The sequence below is a fragment of the Meleagris gallopavo genome, chromosome 16 (genome assembly GCF_905368555.1).
Source record: "Meleagris gallopavo chromosome 16, MGAL_WU_HG_1.1, whole genome shotgun sequence".
In the NCBI taxonomy this organism is placed as follows: domain Eukaryota; kingdom Metazoa; phylum Chordata; class Aves; order Galliformes; family Phasianidae; genus Meleagris; species Meleagris gallopavo.
In genome coordinates, this window is record NC_139419.1 from 697,084 (window position 1) to 723,409 (window position 26,326).

The 26,326-nt window shown below is 37.1% G+C and overlaps 1 protein-coding gene across 1 annotated transcript in view; it reads left to right on the forward strand.

Moving 5' to 3' along the window:
- Window positions 1–23,855, forward strand: part of MRTFB (myocardin related transcription factor B) — a 70,552-nt gene extending 46,697 nt beyond the window's left edge. The window contains 10 exon segments of the mRNA XM_085237976.1: window positions 3,081–3,218; window positions 4,676–4,923; window positions 6,506–6,659; window positions 8,673–9,698; window positions 11,172–11,327; window positions 13,960–14,118; window positions 14,382–14,463; window positions 14,466–14,518; window positions 16,457–16,517; window positions 18,500–23,855. Of these exon segments, the coding sequence (XP_085094102.1) occupies window positions 3,081–3,218; window positions 4,676–4,923; window positions 6,506–6,659; window positions 8,673–9,698; window positions 11,172–11,327; window positions 13,960–14,118; window positions 14,382–14,463; window positions 14,466–14,518; window positions 16,457–16,517; window positions 18,500–19,038 (2,616 nt within the window). The 3' untranslated portion in view covers window positions 19,039–23,855.
- The last annotated feature ends 2,471 nt before the right edge of the window (window positions 23,856–26,326 follow it).

Consider the following 26,326-nt stretch of genomic DNA (forward strand, 5'->3'; position numbering starts at 1 on the left):
CAAGGAAATTATTTAACACCATGAGTTTCAAGCAACAGAATTTAAGAGATTGTTTTCTGAAAGATACTGACTTTTCCATTTTAAACTGTTGTGTTCTCTTCATGCAGCTGTTCCTATGAAGGGTCGCTAAGCAGTTTGAATTCTTGTTATTGTCATGTTGTTTAAGTTCAAGAAGGATCAAAATGACAAATTATGAAAGATTATGTAATGAATAAGCTGAAATAGCAAATATTTTCAATCATTTTTAGTTGAGACTTTATAAAAAGGAAATTTAAGAACTACTGACAATCATGAGGTTTATGATCGATACTTTGAAGACCAACTGGGTGCTTTTTTAAATAGTAATGCTATACCTTGAATAGTCTTTTTAAACTTGACATAAAAAGTGGTACAATATGATGAGTTACAGCATCCACACACCTTTCTTGAAGGATTAGTTCTTATAAGTCTCCTGCCATTTCTTATCCAAGTCCAGCAAATAACAGATACTGTGCAGATAATGGACAAAGCAAACACTTTGAAAGTTGGTTATAAAAACAGAGGTATTTATAGCTTTAGCCTGCTTCTCACACAAGACATACACAGTGCAGTGTTTCATTGACTAAGCATGGCATACTAAATCGTACCATTCAGTAAAGCAGTATCAGAAGCTTTCCTGTGGATGGCTGTGCTACGTTTCTTTTTGCAGTAGCAATGAAACAGGTGGTTTCTTCCAAATACACTGCACTGTATGTGGAATTCTCTGAGGTTCAGTAACATACATTTTGAAATAATGTAAAATCAGACATCTTAGCGGTGTGCCTTTAAGAAAGGGGGGCAAATATTCTCAGAAAATAAAAGTTCCTTACAGAGTAAAAACTGCCAGGAGTTTGACTGATCAAGATCTTGGAAAATATTATTTATCTAATAAATTGAAAAGGAAAAAAAGGATCAAAGCCACTGTATATAAATAGCTTATGAAAGCTAGGTAGCCTATTCACAGCGTTCAGGACAGAAAAAGTGGACATGACAGAGTTGAGCTCAATGAAATTTTATGATGTTAGAAAACATTCTGGAATTTTCTGGCAGGAATCGTGGTGGCAGGAAAATAATAATTTTTAAAAAATCCTAAGTCTTTATGGCATTTGTTACATTTATAGATGAAATGACGCACACAGTGCTTGTAGCAGCAAGGGAACAAACTCAGGAAAGTGCAGGCTACTGAATTATACCTATTTAGTAACATCATAGTGGTTGTACCTCCTTAGCAAATGCTATTGAAAATTATTTCTTCAAATTATGTGGCTGCATTAATACTGTGTGCTCATGAAAAAAATAGGTTAATTTTCCTAAGTTGATGTTTGACCTTCATGAAAGGCTTTTCTGAGAGCAGTAATTTGTGGGGTAAGATTTTCTTTGTCTGCACAAGATTCTGACCTCACCCAGAAAGCTGTGAAGGCCTCAACTCAGTAAATAACTGTTTTTTCGGTGTTTTTCTGTAACTTCAGTCAGCTGCTTCAGGTATAGGTGCAGTGAATCCAGGGTCAGATTTTAAGGTGACATCATGAATGTTGCTTCAAGCAGATCAGTGGTAAACCTGAAAACGACTGGTAACAGCACGTTCTTTCTTTAGTTATCTTTAACCTCTCTCTCCTTCTATTTAAAATCAGTAAAATCATATAATTAATAAAATCTCCACTTATTTCCATATAAAAAAACTTCAAGAACTTTTAATGTTCTTAAAATCTGTAACTGTGGTTGTAGAAGCCTTCATGTATGAAAGCTTGGTAACTCTATCAAGGAAGGAACTTGACAGAAGGTTCTCCTGTAGTCCTTGCCTTAAAAAACAAGATTTCTGTTTTCATTACACTGCTGGGAACAAAGGTACTCCAGTGATAGCTGTCAGTTCTTGAAGAATTTTCCAATTACAGCGTTAAGAACTATGTAGGTTGCTCCAAAAGTAATGCCTCCTATTTATTTCCATAGAAATTACAAACAGTACGAAGAGCACAATAGCACTATTTGATAGGACAGATTCTCAGCTACACTGTTTTTCAATGTAGTCGCCACCATTAGCTACACATTTTTGCCAGTGATGAACAAGAGCTCTTCATTTCGTGATGCGACACTGTACATGGCCATCTGGAAAGTGATTGTCTTTCACTGCTGAAATGCAACGCTGTGCTGACATCCAGTGTTTGGTCTCCATCAGTATTCACAGTGCTGATGAATGTCAGTGGGAGCCACTTTTTCCAAATAGGAACTGAGTTCCACCCTTTGCTCCACCCACACTTCCACTCAGGCGCCATTCTGTCACAGTGCCCCTCTGCTGCCATCTGTCACACAGCAACAACCTAGTGGGCCAACATCGTTGTAATGCCAATAGGAGGCATTACTTTTGGAGCAGTTCTCTTATATTAGAAGTAGTTTTGGTAAAATGTTCCTGACTTGAGTGGATCAGGTTACTTCTGAATGTCCTTCCAACTTTTTTTTTTTTTGAATGGATTTATCAGAATGGATTTATCAGGGTAGGAACTTTGAATCAGAAAAAAAAAAATCATGATACTTCCTTTCTGATTATTTTTTTTCACGTTTGTTGAAGGAGAGAAGACTTCTGCAAAGCAAGCCACAGTGTGAGCGTTATGTGTACAATGCCCTTTCTGAGGGCTTCTTTTATGTTTTATAAATACTTTATCACTCTTTTTACTTGCAAAAAATGTCAACAATACTAATTAAGTAAAGAATTGTTGTTGTAAAAGTATAATATACTATTAAAAAATGATATTAAAATCAATTACTGTTTTGTCATAGTGAGACTAGAAGTAATTCCTGTATGAGTAAAAACAGATTTCTGATACATTTAGATGCAGTAATTAAAATACAGAGAAGTCAAGGTAAGAAGTCAGTTTCTTAATTGCTATATTTGAAGTGTGCCAAAATGTGTGTTTATAGCACACTTGTGTACATGGAAGAGTCCTATTTTTGTCATTTCTTCTAAAACTGTTTTGTGAACTGTCTTAACTGCTTCACATATTTTTTATTATTCAGATGCTGTGGATGTTTTTAATGTTTCTTTTTTCCTTATATTTTTTTAATACTAGTATCCACCTTTAACCTCTCCAGTTCCTGAATTCCTTAAAACTCCTCCCGCAATCGAGCACGTTACACGTTCTACTGCTACAGCCACCATGACCACAAGTACTGTGACTGCAGCAAAGCCTGGGCCAACATTAGTAAAGGTAGATATCTGAAACAATGGCATCTGAAGACAGTTCTTAATCTGCTTTGTTTTCCTGTGGCTACATTCAGTACAGGAATACATTAAGAATGTTACAGTATCTGTAACCAATAACAACCGCTTACAGCGTTCAGAACTTCGCTGTTGACTGCAGGCTTTGGTACACTGAGCTCAACCCTTAACACTTGTAAGGGCTGGCTGATTATTTCAAGAGGTTCATATGCTGTAGTTGACTAAAGTACTGAAGCAGAGTGATGCACTACATTGTTACTGAATTTTTTAAAAATACATAAAGAAATAATATTAGATTTTTGCAATATTGATTTTCTTTTTTCTACTAAAGAAGTTAATTTTCTAATCTAGCTTTATATGGGGAATAATTTAATAGGAACAGAGGCAAATGCATTCATAATCTACCTATAGCCAAACTAGTGAACAGCATTCCTTCTTCTTCACAAATATTTTTGTAGCTTGTTTATCTTATGAGAATAAAGCTGTTAGTTACTGTACCCTTATATTTGAATATCAGAAAAATGCACTCAGTTCTGTCTTCTACACTGCCTTATCCAGCAGCATGGAAGACTTTTACAGTACAGTGTGAGAAACATTTGTGTAGGAAAATGTCTGAAACGTTTCAGCTCTGTACTGATTTTGTATATGTAGACTTCTACCTAACTACATGAAAATAATTTTCAGAGGATGACCTCTAATAGACAATTTCTAGTATAAAATTTGGCTATATCTAGCAAACCTTTGTACCAACTTACCTCACAGGACCTCAATGATAAATGCAGATATTCCCCCCAAACAAGCTACTTGTGTAGTACTTGTGCATGGATCAACACAGGATTTCTGCTTTGGTGCTTTCTGTATGACTAGGTAACTGCCTTCAACTTTTCACTCAAAATAATTCCGAAGATCTTGTAAAGGAAGAGCATTTTACCATATGTACAGATATTGCTGATAAAAGCGGTGCTGAAAGCTCCATTAGAGTAATCCTGGACTTGATAGGATGGTCTGTCTGTGATTTTAGTCTAGATCTGTAAGTACTTCTGACCTGTAGGTGCTTACAGATGGTGTTTAAGTTGTTATCTTTCGCCCGTATGAAGTGTCAGTGTAAGTGTAAGACTTTGAACTTCGCTCCTTCAGAAGAATGTTTCTTTGTAATGACAGGAGATGGCTAGCAGAATCCTTTAGCTTCACTTGTGCCATGTACTAACAAAATATTCACAAGCTATAATTTCTGATGGCCCCTTTTTCGTGCAAAAGGATAAAATATAGTATGTTACCTTTTCAAGGATGACGACCGCCATTTTGAGTGGGATTGCAGGGACAATTGTATTCAGCAGCTCTCTTTGCAGTAAATACACTGATGTGTACTTTATCTTTGTATCATGCGTAACTGCTCATAATGCAATGTCTTTTATAGTTGTTTCAATGTTTTCCATCCATAATTAGCAAAGCCACCCAAAGAACCCAAATGATAAGCATCGGAGTAAGAAATGTAAGGAACCTAAACCAAGGGTGAAAAAATTGAAGTATCATCAATATATTCCACCTGATCAGAAAGGTGAGAAGAACGAGCCACAGATGGACTCAAACTATGCTCGTCTGCTACAACAGCAGCAACTGTTTTTGCAGCTGCAGATCCTGAGCCAACAGCAACAACACTACAACTACCAGACAATTCTGCCTGCACCGCTAAAGTATGTGAAGCTTTGTTTGTGTTTGCTAAGTGTCTTTCAGAAGCATATATGCATCAGTTGTAGACTTTGTGCCTTAGAATTGTTTTTCAGATGTTAGAGACACATGGAAGCTGAGAAAACTTAAACGGCACCATGCGTTAGTGTGGGTATTATTGAACCTCAACAAAGTCATGAGATAGGTCTCAAAATACTTCTGAAGTCTGAAAAGCTTGTAACAAATCCTATTTACTTTCAGTTTGACATGGAAATAGAATCTTCTACCTGTCAGATATATTTTTCCAACCGGAGGCATATATGAAACTCAAAATATGTATATGTGAAAGCAAGAAAGTTTTGTCACTATTTGCACTCAGATATAATTGAGGTAGGCAGCGCAGAAGAGAAACACGCAGACAGCAGCTTTTACAAAGATGTGTGCTGTTCTGCTGCTTTTGTTGTCCTTTTACATCTATTCAACTCCTGCCATTTTCAAGTTAAAGAAAAAGTCTTTTTAATTATGTAAAATGGGTATGTTTGTACCCTCATCTCTAATGCTTATGTGAACTCTTCAGCACTCTCAGCAATGAGAAGTGTGTTTTGTTTTATAGATAGAAGCAGTTGGAAACATAAGTCTTTAAGAGAGTTGCCAGCAGCGTTTAGCAGAAAGGAGCCGGCTGACTGCAGTTTCATTCTCCCCATCTAAAACCATCATTCTTTTCCTAGAAGTGCTTACAGTGTAATGTGCCACAGTCACACAACCCTAAATTCAAGTGGCTTTCAACATTTGTTTTTTGTTGTTGTTGTTGTTGTTGTTTTTTAATGAGCTTTCACCAAGTTTTCTTTCCTCTGCAAATGAGACTAGAAAAGTAAAAGGATACCATCTGTGGTTATATTTATAATTACCATGTATCCTAACATTTAGACTAGAGATGTTTCTGCTTGCTTACCCACGCTTCTTATGTTCTGTTTTCTGACATTTCAGAAATGTTTCTTCCTAAATCACTTGAATGAAATAAAGAGCTAATTTATGGTACCTAGTGTAAATGGTGGCATTTTAAAATTTTTTAACAATTATTTTGAGGTCATGATATGAGATTCTTCTTTACGAGAGTACCACTGACTTAAAGCACGTCATCATCAGAGTAAACTGCCTTCCCTTTGTTCCTTACTGGATGTGAACGTTGGATTTGCATGTAGGGTCGATACATAGATTTCACCGTTACGGGGTTTTTTTCTGACATCAAACAGGAAAGTAATTGACTGCTCTAGTTAATGATGAATTGGTATAAACTATTTCTGCACTCCACAATACCCCTAAGGGATAATATGACAATAATAAAAACTGCGAAGCATAAATATGTAAGCTTAATGACAAATAAAACATCAATATAGTATTCTCTGTATGTTTTCTTCTCTGTGCTGTTTTATTTTAAAAAATTATTTTAATGTCACATTGCATATTTTTTTTTTAAATCACTCTTCATTAGGTTTATAGAATCACAGCTTCTTGACTGAAAAGAATATAAAATATATGTATTATATATTACATGTGTTGTATATTTAACACTGACATTATTGTCCTCATTTTTCTCATCTCTTGAAGGCCACTGAGTGACAAACAGAATAACAGTGGGAACACACCACCAAATGCTTTGAACAACAACACACCAACATCAGCTGCAAACTCAACAAGACAGAACAGTAATGTTCCTAGCCGGAAACCAGGACCTCTGCCTTCAAGTTTGGATGACTTGAAGGTAACGAAGAGAGATTTTTCCATTCCTAAACATCAGGAGTTTTCATAAAATGCAAACAGTTACTATCAAGAATAAGTCTAAATATTATTTACCAACAAAAAGCATATTTTTCTTTTAACTGTTTAGTATAGAGTAGTGAGGATTTTATACACAGCTCTTCTGGACTTAAAATATTTGTTTTGTCCTCATAAGCATGTGTTATAAAAGTGACATTTATTTCCTGAAGATTAGAAGAGGAAAAGAATTTCACACATTGTACAAGTACACAGTTTGGTACCTTTTATAAACTGTGAGGTGTATTCATGTGGAATTTCCACCCTGATGGATTTTAACACTGGAACAGCAATTTCTTCACGACAATTTTAGTATTTCATTGAAGAGGTTTAGTTAAGGAATAGAAATTAAAACATGGCCTAATAATTACTGATTTAGAGAGGTCAGTGCTCTGAAGTCTGCACTGCAAATAACACTGCTAAAGAGATTTCATCATCAGAGTTCAGCACATCATCTGAAAACAAACACTACATTTCATAAACGCTACAACTCTAAACTCTTTTTAAATTCTAATGTGAATGTATGTCATATGATTCTTCTTCAGAAGAACATTAACAGGAATTAGTACTATCAAGGACCTGATGAAAATGAATCTGAAGAGGCTTGTGGGTGTTTAGGTCAAGATACTTTTCAGTAGCAGTGACGTAGGAACAAGACTCGAGCACAAGAATGGGGACATCTAGTGGGCAGTTGATTTGTTTCTCCACCTTTACCAAGGTGTTGAGTTTTTGGTAGGTGAGTGTTTTTTGAACTTGAAAGAGTAAAAGATGTTTTTCTGAAGACAGGATTCTCAGGACAGTAATGTACTTGCATATGTTAAAGCTAATCATTTCATATGAAATAAGTCTACATGACACAATTCAAACTACATTTTTGAATAACTTTTTGAAACTTTTAAGTTATGAATTGTTAATTTACTAAGACGCTTCAGTTAATATCTGAAGTTTTGCTTTGTAGTAATTAAAGTTCTTCTCTTTTTCTGCATAATGTGACTAACCACTAATGTGATAACATGAGCTGTACCTGCTGGTGGTGTTTTCAACACCGAATCATCTACATTGGTTCTGATAAGAATTTAGAAAAGTGCTGAAATCTTGAAATGTTACACTTGCTTAAGTCTGCCAGGGGTACCAGATGGGAATGGACTGGGGCAGAGAGGAAGGGCTGATTATCTTTGTTAGGAGGACAGTTAGTTAAAACTGCCGTGGTTCTTAGAAAGTTGCAGTATGTGGATTTCCATGACTTGTCATTTACTAATTGTGAAGACTTAAACTTGAAAATTCTACACCAGCGAAGTACTGAAGTGCGATTGAATGGGTTGCACGTATACCATAAATGCCAATGGCTGTTCTTTTTTAACCGATATTCTGCAGCACATAATTAATTTACACTCACCACATTTGCACTCTACTTTGTCAGTAAACATACTGGAAAACTGAGGACACTTTTTTTGGCAAAAGTTAGATCAATTTTGACTGCTTATACTTTTCATACTTGTGAAGGAAATCCAAATGGCACACAGCTGTAACTTTTCAATTGATAATTAGAAAAAGAGCCTTCTGTTTTTGATGTGTCTATTGAGCCATCTAAATGACCTGATAAATTTCTGATAAAACACATCTGTCTGTCTTGGTAACATAACAATGGGTTCAGCATCCCAGTAGTCAGAGCTTTTGTTTGCACTGTTGCCACGTTCTACAGCTTTTCTTCAGAAGATTTTACCCCACAATTGAAGCTGAACTTTCAGTTTCAAATTTTTAATAGGTATGAAAATTAATTGTAACTCCACAATTATTCATTGTGCAGCAGCTGAACACTATGAAGTCTTTGGCCATTTAACCAGTGAAAGTAAGTTGCTGGTAATGGAAAGGTACTCATGGATTCTGCTTTTTTTTTTTTGTTTACTCATGGATTCTGTTGGGTTTTTTTTGTTTACTATCATACTTTACTTTATCTCAGGTAGCAGAGCTTAAAATGGAGTTGAAGTTGAGAGGATTACCTGTGTCTGGAACAAAAACAGATCTTATTGAGCGTCTGAAACCCTACCAAGATCTCAATAACAATGGAGTCACTACTTGCAGCTCTGTTACAGTCACTACTTCTACTGGAGCCACAGGTAATACAGGGGAAATGGCTGTGGCATTTCCTGTTGCAACACTAAATAAAACAGTGGCTAATACAATATCCAGCTTTCCTCTGGAAAAAACAGCTACTGGACCTGGCTGCAAAGCAATAAATACTGAGAACGTTAGCTCTCCTTTGCCTATATCTCCCTCCCCTTCAGAACAATCTAATCTAAGCACAGATGATACTGGTATGGCAGATACTTTCACAGAAATGATGACCATGGTTTCACCATCTCAGTTCTTAAGTACTTCACCACTAAGAACAAATACAAGTGATGATAATCAGAATCGTACTAGTGGAAAAATCTCAAGCATGGAATTTGATGTAGCAGAAAAGGACCGCAAGCTTCAAGAAAAAGAAAAACAGATTGAAGAGCTCAAAAGGAAACTGGAACAAGAGCAGAAACTTGTGGAAGTACTGAAAATGCAACTTGAGGTTGAAAAAAGGGGACAGCAGCAACAGTCTCAGGCTTCTGGTAACTCAGCTGCCTTGGAACAGAAGCAATTCAGTGCTGCTGTCAAAGATGAAAATGCTCTTACTGATTGCTCAAGCACAAGTCAGTCTGTATCTGTAGCTAGTCATCTTTTAGGACAACCAGTATACACCACTGGACAGAATCCAGTTGCCAAAAAGGCAGTTATCATCAAACAGGAGATACCTGTGGCCAAAGCTGACCCTCAGAGTGCAATTTCTCAATTTTATGTTAATCCACAGAGGCAACCACAAACTGCAGTTGTTGCCCAACCTCAAGCTTTACTGACTACACAAGGAACTGCACAGCTCCTCCTTCCACTATCTATCCAGGGACCGAATTCCACCACTTCAGTGCAGCTACCAGTTGGAAATATAAAGCTACAGGTATGGATGTTTCCATTTTTCACCATAAAAACACATGTCAATATTTGCTTAACTTAATGTAGATTAATAAATGCATTGCTTATAAGATTAACTGGTAAAAACCAGGCTTGTTTTCGTTTTAGAGAAAAGATTAGAAACTCTTTAAGAGCCAACCTGCTTATAACTTCTAGGAATTGTTTTCTTTGTGATCTTGGAAACAGTTTTGACTTCCCAGACTCTTTCTTGTGAGCAGTAGTTGTTTTACTATGTATTCCTTCTGTACACAGTTGTTTTAGATGTATAGTACGAAATAACAAATTCCACCTCTGTAGCTCACAAAAAAACCAACCAACCAATCAGACAAACAAAACAAAACAAAAAACAAAAACCCACATCAGCCTAAACCCCAGCATTTTATTTCAAGGTATACCTGCTTTAAAAATACGTATTCACACTTCATTGTGTTCTGGTGACTTATTACATTTAAAAATATGAACACTAGGTTGCAGCACTCCAGGGGAGTTATAAAAAGAAACCATGTTTACGCAAATAATATTTCCAGGCTGATTATAAGGTCATATCACTGTGAATAAATGCAGCATAAAGCAGAATAGGATATAAATGTAGAGCTGCAAGAGAAATCTGACCAGGTTGAATATAGTCTTGATCTGTAGTAGAATTAAACATACACTTCCCAGGGCACTGCTATTGCTTGCTAGCTGGATGAAATCACCTACCACTCTCACGGTTACAAAGCCAGCAAAGCACTGTTTTAGTTCCAGTGTGTGCTTGATGTTATGGCATGTTATGGGTTTGGGCTTTGGTGCTAGTGCGTGTGCAGTCATATTTAGTAGCCCTTATGAGGACTGTGAAGTTGTGATGGGATTGGAGCCTACAGTCTGCAGTGTAAGAGCTACCCCTGGTAGCTACGCACACACACAGATCTTTGTCTAAATTGTTCTGAAATCCTGATAGAATTCTGTAAAAACCTCAAGCAGCTTTTTCTGGTATTTCACTTCATTGATACTGCAGGAAGTTTTCTTAACTTCCAACTCAAACTATCTTTCCTGGGGTTAGATGCAACTTGCTAGTTTAAAAACTACAGTGGTATTCTTAAAACAGCTTTTTTTACATGCTAGAAATCTTGTCATGTTTCTACATCAGTTTTGTCTTCAAGGTTACTAAAATCCAGTTTTTTTCATCTCTTATTGGTCATGCTCTCTTTATCTTCTGCTATTTTCATTGCTCTCTACTGGGCCCTCTCCAGTTTGTGTTCACTGTTCTTAAACTATGGTGCCAAAATAAATGGCACTGTACAGCTGGAGCCTACCAGTACCAGAGAGTATAAAATTATTCTTTCCTGTTCATGGCTCACACTGATACCTCTTGGAATACATGCTATAGCTATTCTGTGTAACCTATGCAACAGATTTTTACATAGTGTAATTTACTGTAAGATACGAATAATGTAAATATTTTATCTTCATCTTTTAGGCTCAATCACAAGCTGGAATACAGACCCCATCACAAATACCTGCTCCTATTCCTTCCTCTGGCCTGGTCCAGACAGCAGCTAAGACGCATACTCCACAATCAAAACAAAACGCCATCACGCAGCATGCACTTGGTCAGACCCAACAAATCAGAAAGGTTTGTGGATAGCAGTGAGCTTTAAGAGATGTACTATCATGTATTCTAATTCTAGGCAGCACTTTCACAAGCTTTTGTGTGTCGTATGTGTCATATACAAGTTCTTAACATCTCTGTACATCTTTGTATGGGATAAATGGGCTTGTAACTCATTCTCTTTCCAACATCTTAGTCCATGCAGGACTATTTTTCAGCTGCAAATAAGCATGGAAGGCTAAAGACTGTTTTTTTTGTCTTAATGGTACTCTTATAACACACACTCCATTCTTTCTCATGCCTGGCACAAGTGGTATACTGGCTATTCCAGTCAATTTCTCCTGTTTGCCACCATCTCAAAATGGAAGATTCTAGTAGGCATTTCTTCAGAGAAAGCTTTTACATATGGCTGCAGATATTCATGCATTTCTGGGAGTTCCTTTCAGTGCTCCCACTTTCCTTGATTCATCCTTACTGATGAAGAAAGCTATAGACTTGAAATACTAGGGACAGCAGCTCCAAAGGGTCAAAACCATACCACACCTTGGATAATTCCCTTACTGAGGAATGCGAGGAATGATGCAGAGATCCTCTTCCTCTGTACACAACACTGTCAGACCTGGAATTTCTCATTCCAAAACAGATGTGCATCAGCACTGGATGCACAACCCAGTCATGTTCACTCAGTGACTGATAACAGCACTAACCACTCACGAGAAAGGGCTTTTTTCTCCTTTGAGCCTCATCCAGAAGCTAAGAGATTGGTTTTGCTTCTTTATCAGTGCTGTGTTCTCTAAGGTTCAGTGACTTAGGAAAACAAGGTTTTCCAGTTTGCCCCATGAAAAGGATAATTTAGAAATAATTAGCATTTCAAAATGAAAGGATAAATTTGGTAAGTAGGTAACTGCCAATCTCTCTCTAGACAGCTCACCAGAGTAAAGGGGAACATGACTAAATGAGCATCATCACTCTCCAAATTGCCTGTTCAAGCTGTTTAACTTCGTGGGCATTAAGGTTATCCTACTGAAGCCAAAACTGCTGGGATTTGCTATGGGGCTAATCTTATCCTGTTAATTGGATAGTTCCCATACAGAAATCTTCCAGTCACCCTTAGGCATGTACTCACGCCAAAAGTTTGCAGTTTGCTTCCTTATCTGTCAAGGACTTCCCAGAAGTGATGGCTGGAGATAACCTTCACTCTACATGTGGCTGCCCTGGAGCTGAGCAGCCTGCTCTTATCCCACCTGGTTTTCTCACACATCTACTGCCATCTTTTACATAAGAAAACTGCCAGTGCAATTACATTTCTTTTTTTTAACATCAGAATGTAAAACACTAATGCAGTACAATAGATCAGAACAGCCTTCATGCATTCAGCATTAGTTCTACCTGTCTCCTGTTTGCATTCATGAGCCTTAGATATTTCAGCAGGCGTAATGAGCCATTACAGCTAGTGAACTGTCAGTAATGCTGTTTATTAATGCTTTTTAGTGAAGCTAGCCTTCCTAATAATGATCATCTCCATTAATAGTTGTTTTCCAGAACTAATTTCTCTTGAATCCTTCTAGACTTTCTCATGGAGCTCAGATTTATATGCAAACCAGCTGATGATTGCATCTACTTTCTGCTACACACTTGAGGTGTCTCTTTGCATACCACCTCCCAGATGGCCCTTGTTCTTCAATTCATTCATTAACAAGGAAACATCTCCACAACTGTTCAGCTTAGCTGTAGACAGCTGGAAAATACAGCAGTTTTCACATAGATGATCCATATGGCTAACAAACTGCATTAATCCCTCTCACAGCAACCACTTATGGTGTTGAAAAATCTACTCCACAAAGCTTATCCTAGCTTTATCTCTATCCCTTCCCTAAGATTTTCTCTCACTTTTGTCATTAAGGTATCTGTGTGATGCTGAATTTAAAAGAGCAGCCTTATGCACTCAGATTGCCTCATACAAAAGGGCTGAGGGCATGTCCTGTGAGGAGAGGCTGAGGTTGTCCAGGAGAAGAGGAGGCTGAGAAGTGACACTCATTGGTCTCTGCAACTTCCTGAGGAGGGGAAGTGCAGAGAGAAGCATCGCTCTCCTCTCCTTGTGAACCACTGATAGAACATGAGGGAACGGCACGGAGCGGCACCTGGGGAGGTTCAGCCTGGACAGGAGGAAAATTGTCCAGGCCACGAGGGAAGTCAGACACTGAGGCAGGTTTCCTAGGGAGAGAGGTGGTCGATGCCCCATCCTGTCAGTGTTCAAGAGGCATTTAGGTAATGCCAGAAATTAGTTCATTTTATTGACTGCCCACTTGGTAGGGAAATTACACATACTGTATTGAACTGTTCCGTACTCTTGAATGTATTTCAGAAAAATTAAATTATACGGTATCGTGCTCTTGGAGAGTTGCAAGGAAATGTCTTATTTATCTGGAGTGAATGAAAGCATGTCCTCGCATAAAGTTTCTTTCAAAGTGTATTAGCTTTAGCTTTACAAATTAATCCACCAGAACGAAAAAACAGGTACAAGTAACATTCCCTTAACAGGAAATTTAAGCAAGTACTTAAAAAAAAAATAACCTTTAAATTTTTTAATGTCGTTTACCCAGTTGGAGTAACTTAAAAACTGAAATATTAAGACTGATATCTTAAACCTTTACAGGTTTTTCCACCTACCACTTCAACTACAGTGTTTTCCTATCAGACTGCACCAGTTACAACACCGTCACAATCTTTTATTAACAAAACATCAAACTCTAACATTCGCAGCGGTAATAACCAGACTCCCTCTGTGCAGAATGGACCTGTTCCTCCTAATAAGGTAAGAGTAGCCCAACAGTACTCCATAAAGTTCTGTTTCATTTTATTGTTCTTAAATAACAGGTGGCGATATTGCAGTTCACTCGAGAAGGAAGTGCATATGTGTATATTTGTGTGAGAAAAGCTTGATTTTATTCCTCTGATTGTGCTGTTGTTATTTGTAAATGCATAGGTTGGTATGGCAGAACAAGATAATCTGTGGACCTTGATACATTTCAATTTCATTAAAATGTTGCTTAGTCATTATTTTGTTATTTCACACAGCCTGGCTCCCCATCTCAAGCCCAGTCTTATATTGTTCAGCAGTCCCTCTTCAACAGCACAGTATCCAAGACAAAAGACCCCCCCGTTATGAAGAGGCCATAAAACAGACCCGCAATATTCAGACATCTCACCGTGAGGTAGTTATTTTTACTTGTTCAGTCTTTGAAAGACATTCTACATTTTTTAGAACTATAAAAGTCATTGCTTAGTGTAGTTTTTTCTTTGGTGTTAAGATTTTCTAATGTACTCCATTAATATTTCCTAACTGCAGGACTCCTCTTGTTCCTTTTGATTAAATTAACAGACACATAACTAGATTCAGCAGCTGGTGAAACACAGTTGGGATAATGCTGCTGTTACTGCTTAACAATAACTGCAATAGTTTCAGACTGAAAGCAAGTGTGTTCTTTCCAAAGTGAGGAAACTTGAGGAAAGTGTGTGCGTTTATGTGCATACAGGCAAACATACATATACTTGAGCACACATTTCCTTGAAAGGAGGCTCTATTTGGTGAGCTTGGTGAATAATTCAGCAGACTGTATTGTTGACTTATCATATATTCTTCATACTGGAAGGAAGTTGTAGACAAATCTAATGAGCACTTCTAACTTGATGTGTTCTAGAACCATCCCAAAAGAGACAACTCTGACTTAGCATTGAGTGCTGTCTTTGTGGAGACAAGCACTCAGAAGCCGAAGAAACTTTCTAACTGCATTTCTTATGTTCTTGGCATGTCTAAGACATGCTCACAGTGAAGGCAACTATGACATCAGACATACTAGAATGCCATTCCCCCTGGAGAACCAGGTGTGGCAATCTTAAACAGCAATTAGATGCTTAGATGCTTTAAGTTTTTTACTGTGAGAGTGGTGAGGTGCTGGAACAGCTGCCCAGAGAGGCTGTGGATCCCCGTCCATCCCTGGAGGTGTTCAAGGCCAGGTTGGATGGGGCCGTGGGCAGCCTGGGCTGCTATGAAATGTGGAGGTTGGTGGCCCTGCGCGTGGCAGGGGGGCTGGAGCTTCGTGATCCTTGAGGTCCCTTCCAACCCTGACCATTCTGTGATTCTGTGCTTGCCTTCAGGCAGTTGAATCCCACCCCCACTCTTGAAAAAGATGTGGGAACTTTGTTGTAAAATAATCCCCCCACATCTTCCTCTGACTTCTCCATGTGTTTCCCTCATCTCAGTGGTTAAAATGTGTCATTCATGTCCAACTTACGGTAAATCAGTCTGAAATGAAGATATGTTGAACATATCAGGCATTCTGTATATAGGTTTTGCTTGTTTTTTTCTTCCAACAATTGTTAAAAAAAGCCAAAGCTCTAAATTGTTTGGGCCTTCTTAAGTTCCATAACATTAACGTGGTAATTGAAGTAAGCTTCATAAGTGACCACATCACTACCAGCCAGCAGAGCGTCTCCCCACTGCCCTTTTTCAGATCCCACATTTCCTGAAGACAAGCTGCTTACACTCTCTGGAGTATAACCAATGTTTTAAAACACAGTTTTGGTTCTGAGACCTTCAAACAAGTCTCTACTTTGCCTAAGCTTGAGAGTGTCTGTGGGGCTTTGTTTGTATTTTGCTTAAGGTTCAGGCATTCAGGAGATGAGTGTTTAAAACAGGTAAACAAAGAGTTAATTAACACTTTCTCTCCACTCTTAAAAAGAAAAACATGAATCTACAACCAGTAAATATATATATATATGTATATACACATCTTGTGTGGTGACTATTCACAAGTTCTCTCTGAAAGAAAGCAGGGGGTACAGCCTCATTGTCCAGCTGCTCTTCCAAGTATTTTCATGCTGCAGAGGTATAGCTATTCTCCTCATCCCCACTTTTCCATGAAATCTCTCTTTCTTTCCATTTTTTTCCCAATCCTTTGGACTCAAACCAATGGGACAGATTATAGATGTCTCTCCAAACTCTTATTTTCTAGACAGACAATTTCATACGAAGAATTTTAGGCCTCATCATAGCTTGGTACCTTGGTACTATTCAGAGAAGCAAGGATCTCAGTCAGCTTAGGAACGTAACACTACATGAAAAAGAATAACACTTTTCTCACGTATCACAGATTTCCAGCGCACACAGTCAGCAGATGGATGATCTGTTTGATATTCTCATCAAAAGTGGAGGTAAGCCAAGAAAAGTTTATGTGATGCAGAGAATTAAAGCTGGTAATAAAAACAACACTGTAATCAAAGAATTGAAAGAATTCTTCAAGGACAGGAAATATCTAATCTGGATGAAGCTAGTACTTCTGAAGGAATGTGTTAATTACATTGTAGAGAAAACAATCCCCAAAACACAGTCACTCAGTCAATCAGCTGTAGAACTTCTCTGCTTGTAAATTATGTCAGGCTTGTAAATTTGCTACAGTCCACACAGCATTCAAATGATTAAAATAACACCTTGGTTTAGCATAGACATATTTTATCAAAATTGAAAAACTTGCACAAATTCATAATATATTGAAATAATACCATAAATAGAGTAAGAGTTGAAATATTATGATACATTTCATTAAATACAACCATCTGTTATCAGCTCTAAGGATCAAAGATACATTGGTGGGAAAGGTATGTATGAACTAAATGGAGATAATAGTGACAATATCAGTTGAAGTAAGACAGCAAGGAAGTGAAATAACTAAATCAATATATAGAGTAGCTCTGCAGTAAAAGCAGGATGCTTTTCAGGCTTTGTAGACTGAGAAGCCGTTACAATACTGGGGGACATTTTGGTGCCAAGCAATTCAATTAAGTGTTTTGTACTGCTGTCTTATAACGATCTTGACAGCAGTGGATATCAGGACATAAATGACTGATTTTAGCCATACTCAAACCATGTAAGTATTTTATCTTCTTCAAAAGAAATTGCAAAGTCAACTGAAGAAGATGGAGAAGACAGTGATAGTGTAAGACAAGTGACTTGTGCAGTGAGCAATTCATACTACATTCACAATTGCTTTCAGTGCTTTTGTTAGAACATTTCATTGATAGACCAGAGGAGCCCTGCTTCTGAAACAACGGATGTGTGAAACACGAGGGAGCTTATTGAAATATTTGCTCCAAATGTTACATTATTAAACCTAACTGATCTTCAGGATAACAACAGGTCTGTGCTTGCCATGAGAAAAGCAAAATCATGTTCTGATCATCTTTATGAAAAAGGAAATAAGTATTCAGGGCTCTTACATTTACATAAGCACGTTCTGCACTGAAAAATGCTCAGTTTATTTGTGTTCTTTAAAAGACGAGAGGGTTCCTTTCCCAACAGCTTTAATTGAACAGCCGCTCTTATACAGATCTTATAAACGTGTTTTATGCTTGGAAAAGTGGTGCAAAATATCAGGCATATTTTTTCTGTCAGAAACATCATTAGTGCTAGGGGATTTATTTGCATATTCTGGTCTGTCAGAAACACTGAAACATTCTACACCTTATCTTATTTTTGGACTCCATTCACATAGAAGAATTTCTGGAATTTATTTGCTGTATTTCCTTTTACTGTTTCTGTCACTAATTTACATGGTCCTTTTGACAGAGTAATTTTAAATTTTAGAGTCAGTTATAAAATTGTCCTAATGGCATTAATTGATCTCATAGACTAGTTCGTCAAGGGTGAAATGGGAGTCAGCAGGCATGAACTGAAAATTGATTCAGGTGCTCCTTCCTCAGGGAGGGAATGTGTTGGTTCCATAATTATTCTAGTTAATCAGAAGAGTTATATGATTATATGATATTATATGATATAAATGAAACTATTTCTAAAACTATAAAATATATGTAAAACTATAAAAACTAAATATATATAAAACTATAAATTATAAATTGTGAAGGAGGTAAAGCTGAGATCTAGAAAACTTCATTTTGAGAAAGCTATTCTTATAACTGGAGTATTATTGAAAGCAGAACTCTGGAATTTAACATATTTTGTTGTTCACAGAGTATCTGACATACTAAGTCTGACGTATGTCTTACTCCACTGAAGTTCATTGTAGGCACATCTTCAGAGTAAGTGGGCAAAAAAGGAGTACCTGTAAGCCTGAAGACATGTCACTGTCTTTTCTGAATTCGGGTTTGTTGTTCGTTTTGTTTTATTGTTATTATTACAGAGATTTCCCTTCCAATAAAGGAAGAACCATCTCCCATTTCTAAAATGAGACCAGTAACAGCCAACATCACTACAATGCCAGTAAATACAGTGATATCCCGCCCACCACCACAGATCCAAATGGCCCCTCCTCCCGTGTCCTTAGAACCAACAACCAACTTGTCTATAAGTCTGGAAAACCAACTTGAAGCCCTCCTGGATGGAACTTTACCTTCAGGTAATGAAATTCCTCAATTGACAAGCGGTAACGAGGACAGAGAGTCGTTTTCTTTAATTGAAGACCTCCAGAATGATCTGCTTAATCACTCCAGCATTTTAGATCACTCCCATTCACCCATGGAAACGTCTGACTCCCAGTTTGCCACTAATAGTTCTTGTCTATCTCTTGACCTTCCTGACACAAATTTAGACAATATGGAATGGCTAGACATAACAATGCCCAGCTCCTCATCTGGACTCACTCCTCTCAGTTCTACCGCCCCCAGCGTGTTTTCCACTGACTTTCTAGATACGCAAGACCTGCAGTTGCACTGGGATTAAGCTGTAGCCAATAAGAAAATGACCTGGAAATCTCTTTTTACTGTAGAGATCCTATTACACTATTCTGATTGCAGTTAAAATAAATTACAATAGAAATGTCTGTAAGAACAAATGCTTGAAGGTAATTCCTTTTTGATGTTCTAGTTTACAACAGTGAATTACTCCATGCTCATGCCATTAATGCAGATCAGGGCTCTCTGAAAGCTGTATTTCACAAGTCAAGAAAGGATGATTGTACTTAGTGTTTCAAAGCACGACAAGGGAAATGCATCCCAAATATATAAGAAAGAAGTTATGTCTGATTTTGTAATGCTTAAATGAGCAACACAGTGTGGCTCATCTTAGAGAAGAAAACATGGGAGAGATTTCAGCAGTCTATATTGACACAGCGAGCAAATGTTGTTTGAGGGAGGTTGAGATATCACTGCACTTCATTGTTCCTGTGGATAGCCTGAGCCAGGTTCAAATTGAATTGTGAGGGCAAAGGCAAGTAGAAACACTGGCTGGTTCAGTGAAGTTTCATAAGTCTAGACTCTTAATTTGTTCGAGTTGTTTTTATATTTTGGTTTTGTGGCTTTTAAAACTCTTCCCCATTCTTTAATCATGAGGGAAGAATTTAATTGCATCCAAAGGGATATTGAGCGTAACTGCAAGAAATCCACTGTAGCTAGGCCAAGTAATATTGAGAACACTGAATTTTCTATTACAATGCTCTGGATTTAATAGCTAGGTTTTAATGTGTATATCAGACAGTTATTTGTATACTCTTTTAAACTTTGTATAGATTATTTTTGTGAACAGAGGGGAACAGTGCTCTGAAGAAATTACCATAATGAAAATAGTATCTTAATTTGTCATTGAGGGTATTTTTAGTTCAGTGAATACAGTTTCTCAGCATCTTAGAACATTTTGAGGAAGCAGAAAAATTTTAAACGATGCTGTTATGCTCTATGATCCTGCAAGCATCTATGCAGGAGCAGTCCCAGTGCCCCTAGTAGAAGGTGTCTGTAGGATCGAGCTGAATTGCAGGGGACAACACTGACAGGACAATGATCATTTCCAAAAAATACTTTTAGCTCTTGAACAACTCTGTCTACCACTACACGACATCAGGGAATCTGAACAGGCTCAGTAAAAATTCTGAATAGTACACACAGAAAACTATAAAAGGCAAACGATCAGGATATACTGCTTTGTGGTGAGAAGGTATATCACATACGGACAGATAACAGAATTAAACTCTTACTGCACAATACAGCGCATGAAAATTTTTAAAGCCATGAGTTGTTTCTCAGAGTCTGTTATGTAAAGTCAGGAAAAGCAAACAAAAAAATGCTACAGCATTAAGGAAAATACTTGGAAATTCTACAGTAGTGTTTCCCGTGATAGCTGTTCAATGTTGTTATGGATGAGGCAGGCTGATAAACAAAATTGGATTTTTTCCATACTAGTGTGTTTATAAATTAAGACAAAAGAAAGCAGTCCCTTCTTTCTTGAACAGTGAAAAGGTGATATGTTTTCTAGTCTGAAAACTAATCTTATTTCAGAACTCCTTCCTCCGCCAACCTTCAAAAACAAAATTTGTTAGAACTAAATTAAAAATGCTATGAAGCTTAAGTAGCAAAACAAAAAGTACCTATTAACCACTTAGCTACCTGAATCATGTTTAAAAATTAAAAGAAATAATCGTGTTAATATCAAACCAAATACTCGTCATAAAATGTTGTAGAATTACCTGTAAATTCCATGTTTCCAGATATCACGTGCAGAATTCCATTGGCTTCAGGTGAAATACTGGATTATATTACTGATTTGGGGTTTAAACTGGCATCATATCAGCTATCAGCACTTTAGATCATTATCTACTTTCAGTAGTTTTACAGGTCAGGGTTTACTTAATCTGAAATCGAGAACAGAACTATCTATCAATATTGTCACAACAGAAGCTGAAAGACATCATTCTTTATTCTTTCTTGCTGTGCCTCTTGTACTCAAGTACAACGTCACGTGTGGACTGCCTGCCTTAAATTTTGATGCTCTACGACTCTTTTAAATAACACTGAGTACATTCAGTTTTTGCATTCCTTTTCATGGTATTATCTTGGGAGCTGATACTCTGAGATACAAAGTGCCCTCAGCTGTTACTGGAACAAGAATTAAAGACTCTTGGTCTGATAGGAACAACTTTGAATGGAATTTATGTGGTCGTACAGTACCGTCAGCGTGGTGTGTGGTACATCACATACTGAACCACATACACCTGGTTACCATGACCCCTTCTTGACCCTGCCTTCTGATTAAATAAGAGACAAGTAAATTAATTGTTAGAGAATAAATTAACCTAGAACAACTGTACTGTCATTTTTGATATGCATGTAAATATGCTTAAACTGGCAAAATCATCTTGCTACAGAAGTATCCTCATTGGCAGTGTAGAATGTTAATTACTCCATAGGAATCTATGTGCAGAAATAAACCCAAACAGCTGAGATGTGTTGTTTGCAGTACAGTATGGCTTTCTGCTCTAAAAGTCTACTTGGGGAAAAAAAATAAAAACAAAAAAAAAGTTAAGGGATCATTTTAGTTTTCAAAGTACAGATATTCTGGTGTGGGGGATGTGTGATTACTTCTTTCGTACATTTGAGGGTTATATGTATTAAAACCTTATATATGATGGATTGCTACAGCCATTGTACTGGAATGTGATATATTTGCCACCGTTATATACACAGGTTATGGCAGAAATAGATTTTGCTTAGATTTGTGCGTGTGCATGTTTTGCATTGTAATTTTTCTTACACAGATACAACACATCTTAGAAATTTAATCATGACTGTGCAGTTTGACTGTACAGAACTGAATATTTCTCATTAGGAGAACAGTTGCAGAGGAAAGCACTGGCAGTAAATTTGCCATATAATGGCTGCAGTATGTTAACAGAACACATCCTGTTAAACCCGCTGTTACTAAACTCTTACAAAGGAATTAAGAATATCATTTTAACAGTGTGAAATTCAAAAGTTGGTGTTTACAATTCTAGACATGGAAGGAGCTCAGGTGTGTCTTCCAGGGCTGGTATTAATCAAGAGGAGTCACGTCCTGCATGTAGTAACCTGTATTTGTTCATGCACTTGTAGTGCCATACAGCATTATTTAAGACAAGTAAGTTTACAGGCAAAATTTTATTCAGTATTACAAATAGTTACCAAATCATTGCCATAAATTTAGCAGTTGTATCTTTAAAAAAAAAAACATCAGTTTATTCAATTGCTCTTTACAGAATTGTAGCTTCTAATCCAGTAATGAGAGCCTTGCAAAACCAGCCCATTAAAAAGCTGAGGCCACATTAGAAGCAATCACAGTTTAATATAGAAATTTCTTTTCAAGGCATCTCTACATTGACTAGCAGTAGTTATCTTCAAGGAAGCAAATAATCAAATCAGAAGTTTCAATATTAAACTTCTCTGATACATAATCTTAAACATTCTGATGCCTGAAAAGCGTAGGCACCACAGTTGGGAACCAAGCACAAGCTGCTGAACTGTTCTCAAGGCAGAGAAAATGCAGTCAAAGAATATAATTAACTGGAAGGACATTATGTAATGAAAACACAGTTAAAGCTCTGATATACAGTTATTTGGATGGCATCTTCAGTGAATTATAAGTTTAAAGCAAATTCCATTATAACTGGAAAAAAATATTCTTCCACTTATATCTACTGAATATTTTGTTAAATCTTTTCTATTGTGGCCTATTAAATTGCTTTCTGATGATTTCTAGGCCATAATAGAGATTTTCTTTTGAGAGAGGTGTGGAATTGATTTGCACATAATATATGTGGCCAATAAAGAGCATCCATTAAAATCTGAACCTGAAACAATCTCAAGTATTCCTTCTACTGTGATGAATAACATGCAGAAAAGAGACACCTGTGTCATTCTGTAGTGTCTGAATATATAGACTTTTAGGTTAAGAGTGCATAGATGCATATGTAGAATTCTAGCCAAAAAAAAAAGCTATTCAAGCTACGAGAGTGAAATCTCAATAAAAAGCAGGGAACGGTTAACTATACAATCACACTATTTTTATAAAAAGTACAGCTCAGATATTCAAAAACAGCCTAAAATAAATTATAGTAATATAAAAATTTTAAAAGGAACCAAAGCATTGCCATTTATATTGCCAAAGAAGGCACTTTGTACTTTGAAGCATAGGAAAGTAAGTTCCCAAAAGGATTACCCATACTTTTTTAAAATTAAGGATGTAGATATTTTCAAAGCAGATTTTGATGTTTAAGAGTACAGATTTGTTTTTGTTGTTTGAGAAATTTGTATTAAGTAACAGCACAGGCTTTTTTCCAGATAGAATTTTTTCCACAGTACTGCTTGCAGTAGAAATGACGCTAACCCTAGTAGGTGGTGCTCTTCTTATTTTCATAGTCATAATTATGTCTTAGCATCTCATTTTGTGAAAAGAAGAAGATGGATACCTCTTCCTAGGGCCCTCTTCATTTAAGCACTACTTTACTAAATGCAAATTATGGCAATCAGGGCGTCAGTTTATGTTTTGCCTTTCTATAAGAAACCATGATGCCTTTGTATTTGTTGTTTGCAGTCCTAAAATCAATTCCATGTGTTTGAATGCCATATGTTTTGCACATTGTACTGTATATATGTAAGGCATATTGTATTTTTATATGTGTAGTACATTTATCAAATATTTTGTACATAGTGGCAATATTGTAGCTACTGAGGAAATGTTTGATATTTCAGCATTTTTGCTAAGTGTCTCAAATAAAAAAAAATGAAAAGCGTTAAGTTGTTTGGTTTTACTAATTAGAAATGAAAAATGCATTTAATAACAAACTAAAATTCTGGATTGTATGAATCAGAAATATTTGGGCAACGTTATCAAGTACCTTTCCTGCAAAAAGGAACGAGAATGATGCAAGGACTTAGACAAACTCCAAAAGAATGGTGGTTTTTCTTCAGAATCAGAGAGAACAGAAATCTTTAATAATGAAGAACTTCTGAACTCCCAACATTTAGGTTCATTGGGTTTTGTCAGTTTAATTCCTTTGGTTTTATTCTTGTCTCAAGAAAACGTAGACTAAGAACCCTGACATAGATGCTCTGATGTATAGAGACACTTAATATCAGTCAGAACAAAAGCATGGTGCAGCATTTTCCTTTTCTTTCAGTAAGGTACCTCTGTCATAAAAAGAACAGCTGAAGGTATTGCAGGAGTTCTGACCTGTGTAACATGCACACAGGGGACACGTGATGCTCTTCAATATAATTGAAACAGAGCGGCTTCATAAAAATTAAAACAATTGTAAACAATTACCTTTTATATAGCTTATGAAACCTGCAGACCCTACTTCATAATGGACTCTTTTTTTTGATTACAGGCAGCTGCTAATGTTCACCATACCCCAAAACTTATCTGCCTCCTGGTTCAATAAAAAAACAAGCAAGTTCAGAAGACAAATCTATCCTATTCATTCATGATTTTCCTAAGTTCTTTGAAGCTTTTCAAGATGTGCTGGATTGTTGGGTTTCATATTTGCATTTTGTATTCTGCTCAGCTTGTTTTGGAGCAAACACCTGCATGCACTTCTTCAGGAGAAAGAACTATGAGCTGTTCAGTATGCACAAGATTCTTTCTGTCATGAAGCTGCTTCATTTAAGTATTTACTATGATACTTTCTCACATGGAGGCAATCTCCATACTTGACCACCAACTGTTTCCTCATTAAAGTCTGATGCAATGCTGATGACCTCAGAATTTGAAAAAGTATTACAAAATCACGTTATTATTTAAGTACCCATGAAACTGAACAGTATGCCCTGTAAATTTCTTAAAATACTTTTTCTGTATGAATTTAATCCTTGATAAAAGTTTGTAGACTATATGTGCTATAAACTTACCTTCAGATACCATGCTCCAAACACAAACAGTGGAAAACCAGTGCAGCACTTTTTCACTATGCATTTGTACGTTACAGCATTTATAGTCAGTGTAGCAGTAATATCTCTCTCATTGGGTCCCAACTTGCAATTCTGTGTTTTAATAATTTTACAAAGACCTAAAAATAAACATGTACTCTTCCATATGGGAATTGCTGAGTCACTGCCCTAAGCAATGATTGAGCACCTGGGGAAGGGACACAGCAGCCCTGGGAGCACAGGTGGCAGCAATTCCAAAATCCTGGTTCCAGCCCTCCCTACCCTCACTGAAGGGCTGGCTGCCTCGAGGGAAAGGTTTCTACCTGGAGATCCCTCCTTGTGGAGTATTTGGTGAGCCCCAGGCCTTGGAACAGGTAAGCAAATCTTTCTTGAACTGGGTGGTGACCAGCAGCCTTTTTTGGTAATTCAGAACTGGTTCTCTGCTCTCACCTTTCCCTACACCCTCCAACTGTATTCACATTAACGTTATTGGGTAAACACCAAGACAAGGGTGGATAAGGCTTGAGATGATGCTGAATGAACTTTTCCACAAGCTATAAACCCTGGTTTTCAATAAAAACTCTACATGTTAACCATGCTCTAAAAGCAGCTATCATCACATGCATCTTTATAAATGCTATCTACTCCTGCCTATTAGCTGATTGTGCATTACACAACTGTTGCTAAGGAGCGTTGGATTTCTTAGAACATTTGTACCATCTCAAGTCAGACTTTTTGATAGCAGAGAAGTCCCTCATGTCTCCCCATCCCCTGCAATACACTCTGCAGCCCCACTAAGAACTTTCTAGAAGAGAATCAATGAAGCAAACTAGAGGAACACCTAACACCCACAGGGTTTGAGCTCTTTTTTTTTTTTTTTTTTCCTCTGCTTTATCTATAAACTACCTGATGATGAGTCTCCAGTCTCCTCTGCAGAACAAGGACTGCTGTTCCATTCTGCCTTTGCACCACCATCAATTCTCAGTCCCTCCAAGAAACCTGTGTTGATTAAAAGTGAAGAGTGAATGTTCTCTCATAAAGCTAGGACGAAGTCTCAGCACCACTAACTGATAGCTGAGGAGCACACCAGCAACCCCACAGCATCTTTACAAATACAGTTACACAATTACACAAATTCTGTATGAGTATGTATCTCATCAAGAGTTGGGATGATTTTTAGCAAAAGGCCTAGTTTTGCACATTAAAACACAACGAAGACTTCTCCTAGGGCAGCAACACCTCCAACTCATAAAAATGACACTTAGGAAGGGAAAAAAAAAGCCAATTTTCTCCTTTTGGTAATGTCCCTCTATCTTTTCAGTGCCAAAGTCTAGACGACT